Consider the following 21779-nt stretch of genomic DNA (forward strand, 5'->3'; position numbering starts at 1 on the left):
GTACTTTGATAGACATGCATGTGAACCATTAATCTGCAGTGAATGATAAAATAATTTCTCTAATAAGTCTATTCTAGAAATGTTTTCATGTACATGTATTCTCTATTACTTAGAAGTAAAGAATGCCAGAACCTTGTATGCCACAGCTGGAGAGAAAACCTTGAGTAAAATGGTCTGTCGTACTCGCCAAACCAGGGATGGTGGAAGAGGATTGATTGAAAACCATATCCAACCAACAGTCAAAATCAACCCAGAATATGAAAGAGTATGTGTCAAGTACCAAATATGATTTAGACAAACATCCAAGAAGAAACATCCAGTCCATGTAATTTACCCATGGATGAGCTAATCAGTCTCAAGTCACCCGTCTTAAAAGAAAATCTGCCATCTGCAATCTGCCATCCGTTACATACTTTGAGAGCACCACTTAACTGCCACGCTAATCTTTTCACAGTGTTGTGTACCTTTAAGTCGGGATCCTGGAGTTTTCCAGAGCAGGATCCCATCATGGATGAGTCTCCTCCGGAGCAACTCTCCGGGCTTAAATAGTTGCCCGTCCCTTGCTCTAGCCTTAGCATCTGGATCCAGTTTGGCCTGGATCTCTTGCAGTCGCTGTGTTTTCTTCAGTTCCTCCATCTGCCAAACAGAACAAAAGTTATTTTGTATTTGAAATCCAAAATAATGTATTGGTGAATATGAACGAAACTTCCTAACCTAAACTTTTAGCAGAACTCAGCTTATAGTAATCAGAAATTGTCATACCTTTTGATCTACTGAACTAAGGAGCTCTTTGACCATTGAGAGAGCCTGTGCCAGAGAGTGTCTTTCTTCGTGATCATCTAGATGAAAAACAACATACAAGGTCATAGTGAATGTACAAGAGTCTAGAACATCCACTATGACAATATCCTATATAAAAAAAAGAAGTATTACTCAACCACCATTAATGATATTTTTTTCAATTTTTATTTAATGAATTTACCATTGCACAAATTTCGAAAATATTTCTGAGAGACTGTCATATGTAAGCAATCATACATTTTTAGCTTTGGTAAAATGTAGTTTTTAAAGTTTAAAAGTTAATGTTCTTTGAACTCACAACATGAGATAAATGCTTAAATAAATTTTATTGATATATAAAATGTACTGTGGTGTCATTTATATTGCTGCCTGGATTTACTTAGTTGGTAGGTACTACGTAAATGTGCAAACCATGACTTGACTTGATTTTATTTTGCTATTTTGCATATAGCCATCATGACTGCCATGATCTACCAGTGGTGTTGGTCAGAATGCGCTCAATAAGGACAGGATACTTAGAGATCCGCTGAGTCACCAGCAAGATGCATTCCTGAACACCATGGCAACGGAGAAAGGGACCTCGACTCACCCGCTGCCCAGAGAGAAAAATATGAAATATGTCATAATGGTTCTCAGTGGCACTGGAAAGATTGTATTCTTATATGATTTGTCTTATATTTTTCTTACATCACAAAAAGTTCTGTGATTTGTATGATTGTATGATGTGATTTTTTATACCCACTGGTTCAGCATTTGGTTGCTGCTACATCACTCCATAAAATGCACAGATTCCTGCTCAACTCTAATCTCTAACCACAGCACGACAGAATCATTAGAGAACAGGTTGTATGATTCAGAGTTATTATGGATAACTGAGGTATACAAAATGAACATGATCAAGAGAGGGGTCCCTGGGTCTACACAGCACAGTGTACATAATGTTGTGTCTGATCAGAGTATGTTCAAAGAGGTGGATTGTGGGTCTTTAACATAAGTTTAACAGAAAACTCTCAGGCCAATGGAGCTTAAAGGACAAATAAAATACTTTGAAACTACATAAGCAATGCAGCTTATTCATGCTCAATATACAGTGAAAATCTTTATAAGCAGCACCTGGTGCCTTATGATTCAGACATTAGACAATAGACATTAGATTCCTAGTGACGCGCTTGGCCCACTAAGCAGCTCCAAGTAAGGAGAAGGGTGACTTTCCTGCCTGACAGTAAAGGACGGGGAAAGCACTCTTTTATGTGACGTCAAAAACAAAACAGGCATAGACTTCCTACCAGGTGAGTAGACACAGTGCTGGACTCAGTCCTTAAGACTGGAACGTTCCTTAATCCAAGTTCTAAAAATGAGTTTGTAAACACTGAGGAAAATGTGAAAACAATGCCTTTGCACAAATCAGATAAAACCCCTTCACAGTTTTTCACACAAAGAAACAGCAACAGGAAAATCCTTATAACGTTTTAATATTTAAAACGCTTGAAATCCCACATCAAAATATTACCTTAAGTTCCGACTATCTGTCCACTAACTCTACTCTACTACAACCACCATTGTCTTAGTAGTCCTTTGTTATGTCCCTCTGCACTATTCGGTCAAAAATATTTCTTCTGTTTTGAAAGGTGCAAAATAATATTTTACTTTTGTTTTTGTCTTTTGTAAAATCTTTTATTCTGCTGTGCAATGAACTCAGTATTAGTATCAGTATAGTGTCTCTCACCTTTATGAAGAACTGGAACCGCTTGTCTTTAGCCAGCAGTTCCTTGTATAATTTTACGGCCTTCAAGTGGCAGCTACAGAACTCAGCATAGGTCTTCTGCAAGTCATCTGCGCACTGGCCTGAGAACTGACAGAAAAAAATACAAACAAGTTCTTTCTAAGAAAATGAGTGATAAACATTTCTTGCACAAATGGAAAGAAAGGCCTTAGTTCACGAAAAAGAAAGCTCACAGTTCAGACCTGTTAACAACTGAATTCAATAAATCAAAACCATAATAGTTGATTGCAACGTCATCCTCAAAAAAAAAAAAAAAAATTAAAAATAAATAAAAATAGAAAGAAGCAGTCACCTGCTCTAGTAATATGTCTCCCAGCTTATGAATGGTGTAATTACAGCTGGATCCAGACTGCAAGCTGTTGTTGCGCCGCAGGATCAGCTGTTCCAGAAATTGGGAATGTAACCTGATCAGCCTGTCCAGGCAGGGAAACATGGTATGCACAATACTGAGGTCAAACTGAAGCTCCTCCAGCATGCCCTGTCGGAACACCTTTTCCATGATGTGTAATGTGCGCACATGGTGCAGCTCTGTTTGAATCAGCTCTATGGAAGACACAGACACATCAGACTTTTCAGTCATTAACCAAGTGTAACAGTTATATAATGAATGTAATGAGGAGAATCTGATCTTTCAACCCCGTCTTAGTTAGCATTCACTGAGCTCGATGAGGACTTCAGCTATGGCTTAAGCTCTGATGCTATTAAATTGACTGTTGGCATTAGCAATGGGTGGACAGGCTGTAATATGTAGTGTGATTAAGGCCAAAAAACAACTGCTGTGTAATGTTTTCTTCACCATAGATGATCTCCTGCCGCTTAATGACATTTTTGCACAGTGTCTGCAAGTAACTGTTGTCCACAGCCATGCTCCATGAGTCAGCCTTAAAGTCCTGGGCCTCAAGCTCCATCTCTTCCAATACTGAAGTAAAGTACATGTCTCCTAAGGAAGAGAAAAACACCAGCATAAAGTATTAAAGACAGTCTTTTTATTAATACTCAATAAGGTTGGTCTCTTTTAGCAATTGTGACAGTAATAAATGTCTGTTCCTGAAAGAACACTAAAGTGTTGGACATCCATCAGAAGTGATACTTCAGCAGGCTAATAGCATATTAATGATTGGATTGACCAATATTTAAACTAGTCACCTCCCATCTCTCAGTTCTACTCTAGGAACCACAAATAAGCCTGCACTTTAGCTGGATTTCCATACACGCCCTGCCTCCACACCGCCCCACACCTCCCCAACCACGCTTGTTGCTACTAGCAACAGCGGGCTACACAGTAAAGTTATGTTCCAACAACCAGCGAACGAAAGAAAACAACCATTATACAGTTATGAGCTTTCAAGCAGAACACAATGAACGTAATAAAAGATAATAACTTACCAGAGGAAGGCACCAACAGTGTAATGGATTCAAGGCAAGCTTCCCTACTGGCGCTCCCTGGTCTGTGGCCATCATTTAAAAAAATGTACCGACATGAGAGCAGAAAGTTGAAAGTGAGCAGCTTACTACTGGTCAATACGGTATGTCTAGTCAAAACATCCTGCTTTGTACCTGGTGCAGCGTTCTACGTCACATTTTCGGCCCCAATTCACCTACACCAACCCATTTCACCACAGAGGGGGTACTAAAAAGTACCCAGAAAAGTATCCCTTTGGCCTCGTTCCGCCCACCTTCTAACAGTGGAAATAGCGATTTAAAGTGGGCGGTGCGGGGCGGTGTGGAGGTAGGCCGTGTATGGAAATCCGGCTTCAGAGATATACCATGAGGTCTTTATGAAGTCTCTATATAATGAAGCTAGGCCTTTAGAGTTGGGTATATAACGCCATCCTGGCTGTATCTTGCCATCCACAGGTTTCTTGACCCAATCTCTGTGGCAGATTAGCACCCACCCAGTGGCTTCCCTGATGCGGCGATAGTGTAGGTGGAAAGCACAGACACTTTGTGCTCATTATCTGCAAAAGCAGGTGGTTGAGAACTCTGTGGCTGAGGTGGGTAGGGAACTCTGCTCTATTCCACCCAGAGCAGTTGTTTGCTCTAGGTAGAAGAGTTCTGGGACATCAGAAGCCAGATCCCGGTCTCCAATTGCTGGTTAAGGCATTAAGTCTGGCCGTTGGAATCCTGGTAGTGTCCTGAGGTCAGGCGGACCATGACTCCAATGAGTTGGTGGAATTCCTTCCAGAACAGGGACACAAACTGGGGACCCGGGTCAGAGACGATGTCGTTAGGAAACCAGCGGACTTTGATAATGTTGTTAATCATGATTTCAGCTGTTTCTTTGGCTGAAGGCACTTAAGGCAGAGCCATGAATCTAACCGTCTTAGAAAACCTGTCTACCACTGTGAGGACAGTGGTATTACCTCACAAGACCAGGAGCCCCGTGGCGAAGATTATGGAGTTATCTGCCTGGAGTGAATGGGCATACGTGAACCTGAGGACGCCCTTGTTCCTGGCGCAAGGCGCAGGGGTGCATCTTCCCATCCTGCACAGACCGTTAGGATACCGTTAGGATAGAACAGCCCAGATCACCTCAAGGGAAGTGTCCACCTCAACTGCCGCTTGAGGGTCTGGATAACTTGAATCGAAAAGGTTAATTTGTTCCTGATGCCCATCAACATGGAGTTCAAGAGGTTCTGTTGTGTGTGTAATAGGCGTGCAAGCCTTGATGGGCTTATTTAAAAGTTGAATCTTCAGTCACAGTTTCTCTAGGGCTAACCCCTAGCCCATCATGCGCTCGTCAGCCCCCAAGTCTATGAGCTCTTCCAGGTGTGTGGTGGCGTGGTGCATTACCTTGATAGTGGTGAGCTTAGATGTGGAGCCAGGAGCTGTGAAGTGGCTCACCATTGTTTGTCTCGTGCAGGGCATGAAGTGACAAGATGACCAGGGTCCTTGCAGTAAAAGCAGTGTCCATGCTGCTGTCGGCGCCACTGCTCCTCCTGCATTAGCCGAGTCCTACCTAGCTGCATGGGCTCCCTCTCTTCTTCCATGGGAAAGCAAAAATGTTGCTCTGGTGGTGAATGGCAGGGACCATGGAAGCTTGGGTTTTTCCCCATCATTGTCGAACTGCTGCTGGATACTGATTTGCGCTCAAGGACCCAGTTATCCGTCCAGATGGCTAGTGCAATTAGGGAATCCAAGAATGGCCAGCCCTTTAAAGAACACATCGTACAAGGAGGTAGAGTTCTACCCACTCTCTCCCTCCAAGGTACAGAAGCAGATGGCATAATCGCAGATAGTTTGGTTACCTTGTTTCAACCCACTCAGTGACCAAACCTTCTATCCAGCAAGTAAAAAATCTTCTGTAAAGCTTTCTGAAAGTCTGTGAGGGAACTGCAGGGCAATGAGCCTCGGGACCACTCTTCCATGGCCCATGCTTGGGTTCTGCCTGACAGGTGGGATATCATAAAGGCTATCTTAGACCTGTCAGTGTGGAAAGACTGACAGGTCTAAGTCTCAAAGTACATAGGAGAGGCAGAGAATTAACCCACACAAAGCTGCTGGCCCGCACAACATCCCTGGGCATGTGTTGAGGGACTGTGCAGACCAACATTCTGGGGTATTGACGGATATCTTCAACTCCTCCCTTACCCAGGCAACCATCCCCATCCACCTAAAGACTGCCACCATCATCCCCAGTTCCAAAGAGCCCCACAGTGACAGGACTGAATGACTAGCGACCAGCGGACCTCACCCCGATAGTCATGAAATGCTTTGAGAGACTGGTAATGACCTGCATCAAAACCTTCATCAATGACACTGTGAACCCACACCAGTATGTTTTCCGGAGCAACTGGTCCACGGAGGATGCAGTCTCCTCTGTGGTTCACACTGCCCTCACCCACCTGGAGAGCAGGAACGCCTATGTTTGTATGCTCTTTTTGGACTTCACATCAGTTTTCAACACAATAATTTCACTGACCCTGGTTCATAAACTTTATTCACTTGGGCTGAGCTCCTCATCTGAACTTCTTGTTAAATAGGCCGCAAACTGTAAGGATTATCAACATCTCCTCCTCCTTCATCACCCTCAGCACTGGCTCCCCCCAGGGCTGTGTGCTGAGTCCTCTTCTGTTCACTCTGCTCACATATGACTGCTCAACAAGATACCCCTGGCTGTCATATTGTGAAGTTTGCAGACGACACAGCAGTGGGGATGAGCAGCAACGGGGATGAGTCCAGCTACATACAAGTGGTGTAACACCTGGTTAGTTGATGCAGAGAAAACAACCTCTGCATCAACGTGAAGAAGACGAAGGAGGTGATTGTGGACTTCCGACAAGGCAGTCACCTCCCCCTCCACCAAGTGGTCTCCAGCTACAAATCCTTGGGTGTCCACCTGAGTGATGATCTGAGCTGGAGAAATAACACAGCGCAGCGAGGAGGAGGTAAGGAGAACTCCAATTTTAGTCAAAGTACTGAACAAACTGCTGGACATTATGGACAATAATGTGTACCTGCACACCATAATCAGCAACCAGAGGAGCCTGTTCAGTAAGAGACTGCTCCTTCCCAAGTGCGGGACTAAGGAACTCCTTTGTCCCTCATTCCATCAGGCTCTACAACTCCTCACTCGGGGGAGGATGAAATAGACCATAGAGGACTGTGCAATATTTGTAATTTGAAATTTAATCGGTTCAGAATTTATTGTATGTTGTTTATTTCTCTTATTTCTTTTTTTTTGTATATAGCTACTAGAAATAAAATTTCCCTGAAGGAGTAATCCCAAAGGGATTAATAAAAATGATTTTAAGTCTAGGTCTAAGTTTACACGCTCTTAAGTTGTCCAGTTGAAGAAGACCAATTAAGGTTATATACTGTATATATATATTTTTTTTTTTTTTTTTTCAAGTGTGTTCAACTGTTAAATTCTGGTGTACATTTATTTATTCATGCTGCTTTTTTGTCATTTATATTTCTATCTTATTTATCTTATTTTATTTATCTTGTTTAGTCGCTGTTTACTAGTATATATATACTGTTTACTAGTGTCTATATGTCTATAATATAGTTGGTAGTTTTATTCACTGGAGAACCTTTTTTCTTATATAGGTATCTAAGACTTATAAGAATTACATCTTATATTCTAAGAATGATATACACGTCTGTCTTTTTTTGTTTGCCACATTACCATTGTCATTGGGAGAGATAACTAACTATGTTTGCAGAGTAATGCTTGATTTTACATTTGAATATATGGCCAACACTGAGGTTAAGAAATCACTGAAGGACCAACATCAGTTAATTTTATTGGAGTGGATTTATCAGATTGAAGTAAGTAAAATTACTTAAATATTTTGATCATTACACTGCCTAGAACATGTACATCGAGCTGTATTGGAAGATATCTCTGAAATTTTAATCAGAACTTGTTTTACAATTTTATGTAAGATTACATAGTTGAGTGAGTGTGATAAGGTTGCAGCCGGTTACAGCCCTGCTGTAGCCCTGTTTGAGCTCTGTTTCAAAGGAGCGAAATTTTGAGAGAAATTTTAGGATGTTTTCCTATTGTATTGTATTGTTCTACACATACTAGCCCCAGTCCTTATGTCAAGGTACAAATATAGTTGTTTTAGAAACTAGGCTGTTTTCTTCGATTTGGTCACGAAAAACTTCGAGTGTCCCTAATGAGCTCAATCAGGGTGCAGGATGAAACAGTTGCAGTCAAGAGAAAAAAGGATAAAACGCGGGGAAAAATGCACTATTTCAATAAGTGACTATTGTCTGACTGAGACATCCTGTATATGGTGATTCTTACATTATCTAAGCAAATTTATTACATGTTGTTCAGAATTTAAATTTTTTTTTCATTTTACAGGAAACTGTGAGAAGACTCTATAAAAGGACATCAAAGGGACATCACCAACAGTTATGCACTGTAAAAAAGTGTAATTTAGAATTTCATTTAAAAAACTAACAAACTAAAATCAAATACATTTGAATTAAATACTGGATAGCAAGGAGTGTGTGTGCTGCAATGCACTGTGGGAGTTTGGGGTTTTTGGTTGATGGTACAACCATAAGTGTGAGTGGTGTGGCAATCAATGCGATTCAGTTGTTTAGCTATTGCTCCTTAAATGCTGAATGAATGGTTGTTGCTTTTCTATTGTGGAGAAGTGAAGGGCTTGGATCAGTGTCCTTTCTCCACATATACCCTATAGACAGCCACAGCAGAGAGGGACGCAAGAACAGTATGTGGCTTTAGAGCTGCGGGTTGTCAACCCCTGCAATAAGCAAATGGTTGTTTGTCTCTGTGATAGACTGGTAACCTGGCCAGGGTGTACTTCACCCAATGACAACTAGGATAAGCTTCAGCAACACATTTTGATTTATGTAGATTCAAGCTTATTATTTGTATTACAACATTTATTTACCATATTTATAGGTAATTTCATTTTTTTTAAATGTCAAAATGTTTCTAATTAAACATTAAAAACTATCTTAACTATAGATAATCTATCTAATGTGCTCCATGCTCAGACTTCTGTTTTCTCTGTGCTTTTGATGCATGTTTTTATACTATTTTTTATAATGCACTGTTGTGAATTTTAAGCAGTTGTAGTACAAATTAAATTATAATAAACATAAGCCTCTCCCTTCACATTTGATCAGTATTGGTAAAACCAGTGTGGGGAAAACCACCAATCCAGTGTAACAATGATGTCCCAGGTGTGAGATGCAAATACACCCTTACAAGCAACCAGGGGATTATTCTCCATGGTAACTGACCCTCATGGAGCCCAAGGTGTGATACTTGGCACCTTTGCAGGAACCCCACAGCCATTCCTGGGCTCCCACATTACATTAGGGATATACCTGAATACTCCTTCTTACGCCTGAATATCTGAGAAGTGTGTGGCTGTATCCAGGCCCACATACAGGTCTTTTCATGCAGTGAAAGGAGGGATACCAAAAATCTCTCAAAGTGATGTACAAGGAAAAACAGGCGAGAACACTTAGCTGTGAGAAATCAAGGACAATGAATGGCTGGGGTGATCACATGACAACAGATGAAACACTGGCACAGGATATGGGAGACGCAGACAATACATATAAACATACGGGAATGGGGAACAGGTGGAAACAAGCAGATATTGGGGAAGTCAGACCGGTGACATACGAGGGAAGGGCAATTGACCTGAAACCAGAGAAAGTTGCTTTTCAAAATCACACAGGAAGTCACGAGACAAAAATGGACCAAATACAAAACCTCACTGCATTGTGACAACATTCCTTTATCCTTTGCTCTTGCTTTTATGCCACATTTATACTCTATTTCAATGTATATATGAATTCGTCCCCTCTTCCTCCTCTCTTCTTCTTATTAAAGTGGAGTTCTTCCATGTCACCAAAGCGTTGGTGCTTAGTCTGAGGGTTAGGCATTCTATAAAGTATCTTGAGTCAATCTGGATTATCGTTGACACTATTGAATTAACACTGACCTACAACAATTTCCTGTTGAAACCCCCCCAAAACCAGTCAATGAAAAGGCCAATATCATGAAGGTGAGTCAATGGGTTCTTGAAAAAGAAAGAAGTCCCGTTCCAATCGGAGAGAAGTTGGAGCCAAAAATGGATCTCGGCACAACTTGAAAAGTTGAGAGTGATGGAGGACAAGATAAAGACTATAGACCACTATCATATGACAGAATTCAAAAAGCCTGGGCAAAGCCCAGGGGGGCGTAAGAAGAGGCTGGGTGACACGGGGCTCTGCATAAGGAGTATGGAAACGCCACTGAAATATTGACCGGACTGCACCAGTATATCTAACAATTAAACTGATGTAGACAAGCTGCAATTTCTGATGCAAAATGGACATGATACTAGTAAATCCGTTACCACCAAGGCTCAGGGCCAGAATAAGGGTTACAGATAAGTAGGAAAGCAGGTAGAAAATGAAAGCATGGATTGTCCCTGAAAAGGGAACAGACAAATGTTAATTCTCGATAATAATGTCAATAATGATTTACACATACTTGGAACCTGGGGAGGGGTGGAGGAAAAAATAGGTAGAATGGGCCATGGGAGGATTAGCCAAAGCCAAAGTATGTAGGTGCACGATACCCTCTGGGATTGTAAAGGTGATAAAGGACCGGAGGTGTTTGGAGAGGAGGGAGAGAGGAAAGAGTGGGTGGCGTCTCTGTGTCGAAGACCCAGACCAATTTTGGTTGCGATGCGGTGGTGAGACATAAGGCTAGCTGCTGTAGTTGAGGATGGATTAGGGGCGCTGGCATCCTGTTGCCAGACACTCAGTTCAATTCAATCTTATTTATATAGCGCCCATAACAATTCAAACAGTCTCAAGAAGCTTTACAACAGGAAGAAACCTTGTGCAGAACCCAACTTGTATGGAGGGACCCTTATGCCTAAGGCTGGCCGGGTAGACAGAAAGCTGCCAAAGGTGGTTGCAGATGTTGACATCCCAGTGCCAGACACGCTGATGAAAGCCAACTGATGTGCCTGTGGATGCTGTGCATTAGGGGCCCTGGCATCCCGTAGCCGGACACTTTGATGAAAGGAGACCCGGTTCCCTGTCACTGCTTCTGCGGTTGACCGGTTGGAGCGCTGAGTGGCTTCCTCTTATTTCTACTTTTTTATATTACAAATGTTTTGTTTTGTCTGTGTTTTGTCTTGTTTGTTTTATTACACTGTCGGAATGTATGTTCCTGGAATCATTTACACTCTGGCAGCTCTCCACATGTTGGTTTATTTGATCGCTGCTTCACCCTCGGAGACAGTAAGGATTACATACTCACGGGAGCTGCAGCTGCGTCTCAACCTCAGTCTGACTCCATTCTCCCCCGACACTCTTCCTGAGGAGATTCAGAAACGGACATTCAAGTCGGATTTGTCCAACACCAAACAGAAACTGCACAAGACGACCACATGGGGGTAAAAGAAGGGAGGTATCAGAGCACGACTTCGGCGAGCAACAGGTAAACAGCTGACTCTGCCAGCAGTCATCCTCGCCATTCTCCGCTCACTAAGGAATAAAACGGACTAACTCCAGGCTAATGTGAACCATCTGCATGAGTACAGAAATGCTATTCTGGCATTTACTGAGACTTGGCTTAATCATGGCGATGACAACAAAGCGCTGGACATCGATGGATTCGGCCCCCCATCAGGCTCAACAGCAACAGTGACATCACCGGTAAACAACATGGCGGAGGTGTGTTTCTATGTCAACCCCCGGTGGTGCTCCACTGTCCACGTCAGAGAGAAGCTGTGCACCCCAGACATTGAGCTCTTGGCCCAATCACCTCACCATCCTACTCGCTCCTGCCTACACTCCAGTCATCAGGAAAATTAAGAAGGTTACCAAGACCATCAAGCAGTGGACTAACAAGAGTGCAGCCATCCTCCAGGGATGCTTTGAGTCTACTAACTGGACCAACCTCCTTTCCTCTTCTGATGACCTAAATGAACAGGTGGATGTCGTCTCATCATACATCAACTTCTGTGAGGAAAACATCATTCCCACCAAGACTGTCACCACCTTCCCTAACAATAAACCCTGGGTCACCAAGGAGCTTTATACTATCATCAACAAGAAAAATGGATCTTCTTCTCTGGGTCAGAGAAGGAGAAAAATTAAGATTGCCAAGCTCAACTACAAGAACAAAGTGGAAGACAAGTTTTCTGATGGAAACCTCCGCTCAGCTTGGCAGGGCCTGAAGAGAATGGTGGCTGTTAACCTTCCCATCAGCACCAGCATCTCTCCCCAATGACCTCAATTCCTTCTTCTCCAGATTTGAGACCAACAACTTCAACCAGTGAGATGACATTAGATCCACCCTCATTCCTGACATCCCCTGCATCTCTTTACTCACCACAGATGTAGTGAGGGCCCTAAAGAGATCCAAGATAAGATATAAGAGATAACATCAGTGGCCGGGTCCTCAGACACTGTGCAGACCAGTTAGGGAGTGTCTTCCAGAAACTGTTCTAGACCTCCATCAACACAGGAACTGTCCCCAAATGCTGGAAACACTCGACTATTATCCCCATTTCCAAGAGAAGCCCCCCCAGGGCCCTGAACGACCTCCGCCCAGTGGCCCTCTCCTCCCTCCTCCCTCCTCCCTCCCTCCCTCCTCCCTCCCTCGACCTGCTCCAATTTGCATATCAAAGCCACAAAGGTGTTGACGATGCCAAAGCCTTCATCATCGACACTATCCACAAACACCTGGAGCTTCCCAACACCTCCACCAGACTCCTGTTTGCTGACTTCTCCTTGGCCTTTAACACCCTGCAACCGCACATCCTGGCAGAGAGACCGGATTAACGATAACCTGTCTGATCTCCTCACAACCTCCACTGGCTCCCCACAAGGCTGTGTGCTTTCTCTTCACTGCTCTTCATTCTGTACACTGATGATTGCAGATCTACGCACCCCAACACCGAAGGGATCCTGAGGAAGTGCCACAAGAGGGTGTACCCACGAAGGAAACTGAACTCTTTTTCTGTCAGTAAGAACATCTTGCTGACATTCTACTACACATTCATTGAAAGCGTTTTAACTTTCTCCATATGCTGCTGGTATCACTCCATAACTGTTCAGGATAGGAACTGCCTGCATAATATTGTGAAGATGTGTTCTAAGATTATTGGACTCCCTGCTTGCCACCTGAGTACTGTGTACAGCAGGCTAACGGCATGGCTCGTCAAATTCTCAAGAACTCAACCCATGCTTTGTTCCGGCATTTGAACTGCTGCCATTTGGTCGCAGGCTCCGCTGTCCGGCCTGTAAGATCCAGAGGAGGAGAGTAACCTTTGTTCCCAATGTTATTCTCCTCCTGAACTCTAAGAACACTACGACGGTTACAACAACTTAAGTCCTCCTGCGTTATCACATGTTTTCTTGTGCAATACCACTATGTCACTTTAACTACAAAGTCACTTGTAATTTTTAACCACACCTCACTTTATTTATTTATTTGTCATACTTTATCTGCTGTTTTACAGTTTTTTACATATTGGCCTTGATATTATTTTCCACAATTCATCTCTCTCCTGTTACTGGCAGCAGGCCTGCCATTGTACATTATATGCTGTTTTTTGCCTACTTTTGCAATCTTTTATTCTTTTTATTATTTTATTCAGCTGCTCTTATTTTATGACGTTAAGTTTTTTCTGATTCTGATTCTGATGTGACTGTAGATGTTGAGCAGCGGGGACCCTGGCATCCCAGTGCAAGACACAACGATGAAAGCAGGCTGATATGGCTGTGGATGTCGTGCAGCCGTCGGTGTCAGCCGGCTGAGTGGCTAAGTCGGTACCTTTACATGCACATGAAAAAACTATTATTGCTTTAATCTGACTTTAACAGCACAACTTAAGTGCATGTCAATGCGTTACTCTGACAAAAATCAGATTTTTTTTCTGGCATGTATACGCTTAATTGGACTTTTAACTGAACGACACGTGTGCACATGCACCAAAACTGCTGTGCTGGTGTATGACACCAGGACAAAAACATTCAAGAAAGTCAGTCACAGAAGAAGGCGAACAGAACTGGTAGAAGAACCACCTAATGGAATAACGCGCATCTTATGTGCACCAAAAGTAGAATGCGCATTACGTACGAGACTAAAAAAGCTGTACTATTATATAACTTGTGGTTTGAAATGCTTGTCTGCCGCGTGAACAACTCTAGTTTACTATATGACGGAATAGGTCAACCGGAAAGGGGGTTGTATTAACATGGTATTAACCTGCAGAGAAGACACATATCGCCCCCTGGTGTGGAGAAGGAGGAGATAATCCCCTCAATTATTAGATTTCTTTCACTGCATGTAAACTGGGACAAGGATGGTATCCAGGAAGTCAAATTTCGAGTGTAGCTCGATTAAGCTGTGCATGTAAACGCACTGAGTGTTGTGCAGCGCGGGCCTTGGGCATCCCAGTGCCCCCACTGACCCAGTGAGGGCAAGCTCCTGGTAATGCTGGAGAAAGACTGAGGATGCTGGCATCCCAATGCCAGGTTTCTGGTTGGGGGCTGGAGTAAATGTGCAGCTGTTGCAGATGAAACAGATGATGGAGGCTCTGGAAAAAACTTACTGTTGTGGTGATGAATGATGATGATAATGAATTATTCTGCTGTCTCTTGATTTGGTTCTGTAAGCCTGCTTCTGTATGGAGAGCGAAGGTGAGCTAGGCGAGACGTGGACCTCAGATGAGTCTGCACAGGATAGCAGAGCAAAACACTGCACCCAAGTTGTGGAAACCAGCATCTCCGGGACCGAAGCAGTGATCCTCCTTACTCAAGTGAACCGGTTGTCGTCTGACGGGAATGGGGAAACGGAGTCCATGCTGGCGAGCAAAGCTGGAGTTTCTCTGCACAATTGGGATGTGGTCCTGCTCCTGAAACTTGCTATTTAGCATCACTTATGGGAAAGCGTGCCAGAAAACATCAGGACTGCAGAGACTTTTTGCGGAGATTTTTAAAAGGTGTCTTATGAGTCATCTTTTTAATCTAGCTTTTAACAAATTTCTTTTTGTCTTTTATTTCTCTTATTTTACTGTTCATAATCTCTGTGCTTTTATTTCTATCTAATTCTTTATCTTAAGCCTTTGTGAATTTTATCATTATTAGGATAATAATGACAAAATTCACAAAGTATTAAGAGGACTGAGGGGCTCTGCATCTTGGTCTATCCTGGTCTATCAGGGTTGTGGCAGTCTCTGTCGTGCTTCTTGATGTGGATGGCGCCCCTTAGGTGTTTTTCCTCACCTGGATCCTCATTGCCCTACTAAATTACCAGACTGCCTGCCAGACAATTTACTATGTGCTGTATGCATGTGTGTGAGTGTGTGTCTGTGTGTGCATATGTGGGTCTATATGTGGGGTTTGGAGGGGCGTTTTCTTTTCTACCTATAATTCTGAATTTCTGATTTGTTTTTACTTTTCTTTACATTTTTTACTCACTATTTGCATCAGAAGAAACAGCAACTCGCTTTTTATGTATGCAAAAAATGACGGTGAAATAATGGTAGAATCACTCATTTACACAAAATAAGGTAGCCAATTACCCCAGCCATTTCACTGTTAGTTATAGTTTGTATGTTACCATCATCATTGAGTGACTCCACCGAGATAGCTCTGGTCTTGAAGCTGAGGGAGTCTGTGGACTGCGAGAGTATTTTGCTGAGCCCCAGGTCATCATTTAGACTCCTGCAACACACATTATTTCAAAGGTACTTGTAATGACTGTGCATAGCAGACTGCAGTATTACAGTTCTTAACATCATACTACCATACATGTTTCTTTATGGTAGTATTACAACAATCAGGCATAACATTATAACGAAATCTCTATATTGTGTGTGGGTCCTGTGGTAATAGAATGTTGTCGGTGGGGGTCTTTGGGTCCTATGGGCGGAGGGGCCTCTGTGGATTGTCCCAACTCTTTCGTTTTTTATTAAGGTGGTCTTAGACCGTTTTTGTGTGTGTGCCTGCATTGTGCTGGGAATGGCTGTTATCATCAAGGAGTGCCATTGCTTGGGGTGGGATGTGTAGTCTGGTCTAGGTGGCTGGTGTAAGTAAGATCCAAATGAATGCCATTTCCAAACATTTGCCAGCAGTACATTGCATTGTGACAAGATGGTCAATTTTATTTTTTCATCTTGTCAGTGGTTTTAATGTTGTGGCTGATCACTGTATCCCCTTAATGACATTCCAGTGTCATTTCTGTAGAAGTTTTAGATCTATGCAGAACAGCAGAGGGGACAAAATAGTTTGCCATACTTGCTGGTGACTTTCATAATGGGCTTGAATTTGACTTTTAAGGTCATTTCCACTATCCCATTCGCTGCAGGTGAAGGGGCAGAGGAAAATAGTAGGAGATTAGGTGATGCCATTAGGCTGGGGAATTTCTTCTAGGTGGGACGATTAGAAACAAGAGATAAGCAGTGCTCAATCACATTCACTTCTCAGTTTTTATCCAGGGTCAGTGGAGGCATATGAATTGAAAGTTGCATTATTTACTAAAATGATTCAAATCCGAACTATACTGCAAACAAAAACAGGTGAGGTACTGTAGTGTGTTGCTCATACTGGCCAATGAAAGTGACATTTACCCTGCAATGTTGTTGGTGGAGACACTCTTAGACAGGGATAGGCTGGAGCGAACACGACGGGATCCCAGCAGAGACTGACGAAAGCTATTGGAAGGGTAGATGGCTGAAGTTGGACGTTCATGCATTCCTTGAGCTGATAAAGGAAGAAGTTTCAAGGTGAGGTGAGATAGAAAGGGGACACTGTATTCAACTGTAATTAAGAAAAAGTCTTACGTTTTGTGCGCAGGGTGACATTATTCCTCAGTAGGGCCATCTTTTGCTGTCGTGTTAATGAATGACACAATTTACTGTAACATTATAGACTTTTATAAATACATATAAATAGTTTTATACTTTAAGCTAGGCACCCATATAATGGACTTGTCAGAATGTGAAGCAGCATCTTAGTACATGGGGATTAAAAAGTTGGATTGCACTATAAGCACATCATTCAAATCTCACATCAATTTCACATCAATAACACCATTCAATCTGCCCACTTTACTTCAAAATATAAATCGACTCCATCCCTCCCTCACCCCCACACTTGTCGACAGTCTCGCCACCTCCCGTCTGGATTAATGCAACTTTCTCCTCTTCTGTCCCCCTCCATAGCTCCAACTGGTTCAAAACTCTGCTCCACGAATCATCACCAAAACCTCTTCTTCCCACCATATCACCCCCATCCTACAGTAACTTCACTAGCTCCCAGTCACACAAATTCATCATTGAAAATCCTGTACACTTTCAAAGCTATCCACAACCTATCCCCTCCATATCTGTCTGACCCCACATTGCCTTCAGTACGCTCCTTCAGATCCTCCTCCTCCCCTCCACCACTCTGTGCCCCATGTTCACCTCAGCACAGATATGTACAGATATGTTAAGTAGTGTATGCGTTATAACTTACTTAATATAACTCTATAATCACTGTTCAACAGGACATACTTTATTAAAAGAAAAGGGTTGTGAATACTACATATTTTCTGTGTTACATATTCAGTTCTTTTTTAGTTACAGGCTTATTTACAATTATTATCTCTCAGTGTTGTTTGTGTGGCAGTCAAATGCATATAAATGCATGAACCATATTCACTTGTGTAAGACATAAAGTGATAGTAACAAGAAGCTGCCTTAAAATGTTGGTTTGTAGAAAGCATATAAATGCTATAAATTGGTTCCTTGGTCATCAAAATTTACATTACCAGATAACTCTGACCATTCCACCTCAACATGTAACCTGATACATGATACCTGATACCTAGAATATGTCTGGATCCATCCAAGATAAATAAATAAATAAATACATGTATTTATAATAATAGTAGTAGGTTATTTTCCGAGTGTTAAAATGTTTTTTTTTTTTTTTTGTCTGACTTGTTGTTTTTCTGTGCCTTGAACCAGTCAAATGGTTTTTGGTCATTTTTTCTGCTTTATTTTATTTATTTTTTTGTTTGTTTGTTTTTGGCTGTGTCGTTGGTTGTGGAGTCCGTTGTGTTCCGTTGGCATGTTCCTGTTAGTGCTGTCTGTGTCCCCTGAGCTGCCCGGTGTGAGGTGAGGGTCATGTTGAGCTTCAGGAGATGCTGGTGATGACAGACTGGAGTTGGAGGTGGAGGAGCGGAGAAGGAGGTTCAGGACGGCGCTGCCGTCTGTCCACATGGGAACGCAAGGCCTTTGGCGGTGTGATGGATGGACTGTGTGCGCTTGATGTGACCTAGAGGGAATGTGTCTTGAGAAGAGCTTTGGAGACCTGGCTTAGGACCACAGTATGTCTGTGCCCAGCTTCATACTTCACGGGTGGACAACGACAAGGAAACACCATTGACGTGAAACACCATGTGATGTCACAATCTATGCCACTATTGAAATGCAACTGACCAAAGTGACACTGTTTTGGCAACTATTTTTTGTATATTTTTTCATAATTCTGCAATTTTTTTGATGACACTTTTTATTTTTATTTTACTCGAATCTAATCCCTTTCTATTTTTTTTTCATGCAATAAAGCTACCGTGACAAAGTAATTTCCCTTGTGGATTATTGTTCTTCTTAACCTTTATTTACAGATAAAATCCCATTGAGATCGTGATCTCTTTTTCAAGGGTGACCTGGCCAAGAAGGCAGCAGCACATGTCGTCAACAAACATTAAACAGGAACATCACAACAAATAAAGCAACAATTAAACATAGATAAAACAAAGTGCAAAAGGGGTCATGATGATAGGATAATTAAAAGCTGAGGCACTGTCCAATTGATGCTTGCTGCTGATCTTTTAGGAGATGACCGAAGTCATTAAAAGATATAAGTTCATGTGGATGGTGCAGCAAAACTGAATGCCCTTTTCCCCAGTTCAGTCCGAATTCGTGTAATGCTTAAGTAATAAATGTCGCTGGATCGCAAGGCATACTGCTTTTCTGTTCTTTGGAGGGGTGAACATAAGTACGGAGGGACCAGACCGAGGAGAGCCTTATAGATCACAAGCATTCAGTGAGATTCTCCCCGAGTGCTCAGAGATGGCCAGCCAGACTCGACGTAGAGCCGACAATGATGTGTGAGGCGATCAAAACCCGTGAAGAACCTCAATGCACTGTGATATTCTGTGTCCAAGGCTAATAGGGATTTAGATGGGGGCAGATTCTCCATTCAACCTCAAAGATACAACCTCATACAGTTCAACCTCTAAACTTCAACCTCCAACTTTCAACCTCTGAAAAAGCTAGACTTAACTTCTGGGTTAGGAGGGAGAAACAATCGATCCCAGTCTCTATTCATCCAACGTCTAGCCAATCAGGTTACGCTCCATTGGTCATGAGGCGACACCGGCACATAGGACAGATGCGCCATGGCCACCAACACGACTGATGGAGCTTCGGAGAGTACTCTTGCTGTCGTGAAACTGTGTAATAGATATTACTCAGTTCAACATTAATAGAAAGTATTTAACAGTATTTACACTGAAAAATTTAATGAAGTGGCGTTATTGAACACTGAGTTAAAACTAGCTAGTTACTGGCCGTGAGCATCTTTACCTTCCGCAGCTACAAACAACAAACAAGTGGGACTGACCCTCTTTCTCGTTGCCATGATTTCGCAACCCATGGATCGTGAAATGGTACCGGGTTGGATTTCACGCATTCTTAAAGGGATTGGTGTCCACACCTTTGATTTTTTTGTACTGATACAAGTACACGTTTAGAGCATTTTCTATGCAGCGTTTGATAAATGAGGCGCAAGAACAGAAATGAGTAGGTTATAAATGAAGAAAGGAAAAGCCCAGAGAACCGAATACACATATGGATATTACACAGAAATGCCCAAGCTTTACTCTGACCCTTCTCGCTGGGAGACATCACTGCTAACCACCAAGCCGCCCTTGGAACAAAATCGTTGCAGAATCAAGACCCCACCAAATCCCTAAATGAAATGAAGGATCATCTGAGCAACATCGCAACTACTTTACTGCAAATAAACTGTTCACCGATGCAGATTGATGCATGCGCATCGCAAATGTTAAATAAATAACATATGAAATTGGATCAAATTAAAGAAAATTAAATTTCTCACTTTGCATCACACATTATTGGGTATTCATTGAATAAAATCATTTCACATATACACGTAACTGAATTTGTCCTGTGCTTTTATTGAGATGTGAGTTAATCTATGGCTCCAAATTATGTTTGGGAATCTGGCAATGACTTGAATGATTTGTTGGTAATGTCTGTATGCGAACTGGATGTAAACTGAGGCCAGAGATATGATTTCATTCAGCACTGCTGCATGATTCTGCTTAATATCGGCTGTGAAATGCCGTGTTGTTTCCAAACTTGCAGAAAAACTCCAGTGGCCGAACATCTCAGGTTGGACAAGAGCTGGATGTTTACTGGGATGGCCTTGGTGTGGTTTCTGTCTTGCTCCAACAAGAATTTTAAATCACGGCGGAAATCCATCAGTATGTTTTTGGGAAAGTGCTGTTTAACAGATTAACGCTCAAGATAATGAATGGTACTTGTACTTCAACTTTTCTTTTCAGGTTGTCCTATCACAACAATTTATAGCTTGTCATGCCATTTATTCAAAATGTCTACTAAATTACTGAATGACAATTTTTATGATAGGAGACCGGCAATATGCTGTAATGTGTGAAGTTTGAGATTGGTGAACACTGCGATTCTCTTAATGAGTTCTATGTGTAGTTCCACTGTTCTACCACTAGATTTTGTGTGCATGTACGGTCAGAACGTAAATGTACATATTTTTTCTATGCACCAGTACAAATTGATAAAATTCGATACTTTGCGGCAGAATGTGCTTATGTTCTCTTTACGCACACATACATGCACGGTTGATAAATGAGGCCCTGGATGGGACTTAAATGTTAACTAGTAAATATAGACTTATTGTGTTAACTTAATCGTGCTTTGCCTCCCAATGTTTCTTCAAATTTGAAGTAGCGTTTTTGAAGCTAGACAGGAATTTGTCGCCAGAACAGACAGTACTGCGAAACTTTATATATTTATTTAGCTCAACTCAAAATAGTGGCGTACATCCAGCCAGGAAAATGCGCATCTCTCCGCCCTGTATTGTTGATTACGTTACACGTTACCTGTGGCATAAGTTACGTCAGTCCCGAGACGATAAAATAGAATGCAGTAGAATAGATTAGATTATCATTTATTGTCAACATAAGGGGAAAGCAATAACATACCTTTTTACTCTGAAAATGTACAAATTCATTTAACACACAGGACGAGATGTTACAATCCCTTGTGCCATGATCTAAGGCAAAACTCCCTTAGAAGCCAGATCCAACTGGACAACCAACCAGCAGACCAGTGGTCAGCTACTAACTATGTCAGAAACGAGATACAATTAGCCTCACCACAGAAATAAAAAACACCAGCTAATTAGCCTAGACACCAGCAGTAGGTAATACAGATGATGGGAATGCAACTAAACTCAGACCAGGACATCTCATCCTTCTGCCTATGTCAGAAACGAGGTCAAATTAGCCTAACCACAGAAATAAAACACCAGCTAATTAGCGTAGACAAATAGTAATGCACAGTGAGTTGGATCAGCAACTCAGTTACTCTGATTACTAAGTAGCGCATTACAGGCATCACTGCGGAATTGC

General features: G+C 42.1%; 1 protein-coding gene across 1 annotated transcript in view; it reads right to left on the reverse strand.

Annotated features, from left to right (window-relative positions):
* LOC125019835 (rho guanine nucleotide exchange factor 2-like) overlaps window positions 1–21779 on the reverse strand; it is a 78021-nt gene that overhangs the window by 25547 nt on the left and 30695 nt on the right. Inside the window, exons 4-12 of the mRNA XM_047604818.1 lie at window positions 16876–16921; window positions 16663–16795; window positions 15654–15757; window positions 3381–3524; window positions 2877–3127; window positions 2528–2653; window positions 1276–1393; window positions 763–839; window positions 465–636 (exon numbers count right to left, since the gene is read on the reverse strand). Of these exons, the coding sequence (XP_047460774.1) occupies window positions 465–636; window positions 763–839; window positions 1276–1393; window positions 2528–2653; window positions 2877–3127; window positions 3381–3524; window positions 15654–15757; window positions 16663–16795; window positions 16876–16921 (1171 nt within the window). The remainder of the gene's footprint in view (window positions 1–464; window positions 637–762; window positions 840–1275; window positions 1394–2527; window positions 2654–2876; window positions 3128–3380; window positions 3525–15653; window positions 15758–16662; window positions 16796–16875; window positions 16922–21779) is intronic.

The sequence above is a fragment of the Mugil cephalus genome, chromosome 14 (assembly GCF_022458985.1).
Source record: "Mugil cephalus isolate CIBA_MC_2020 chromosome 14, CIBA_Mcephalus_1.1, whole genome shotgun sequence".
NCBI classification, from domain to species: Eukaryota; Metazoa; Chordata; class Actinopteri; order Mugiliformes; family Mugilidae; genus Mugil; species Mugil cephalus.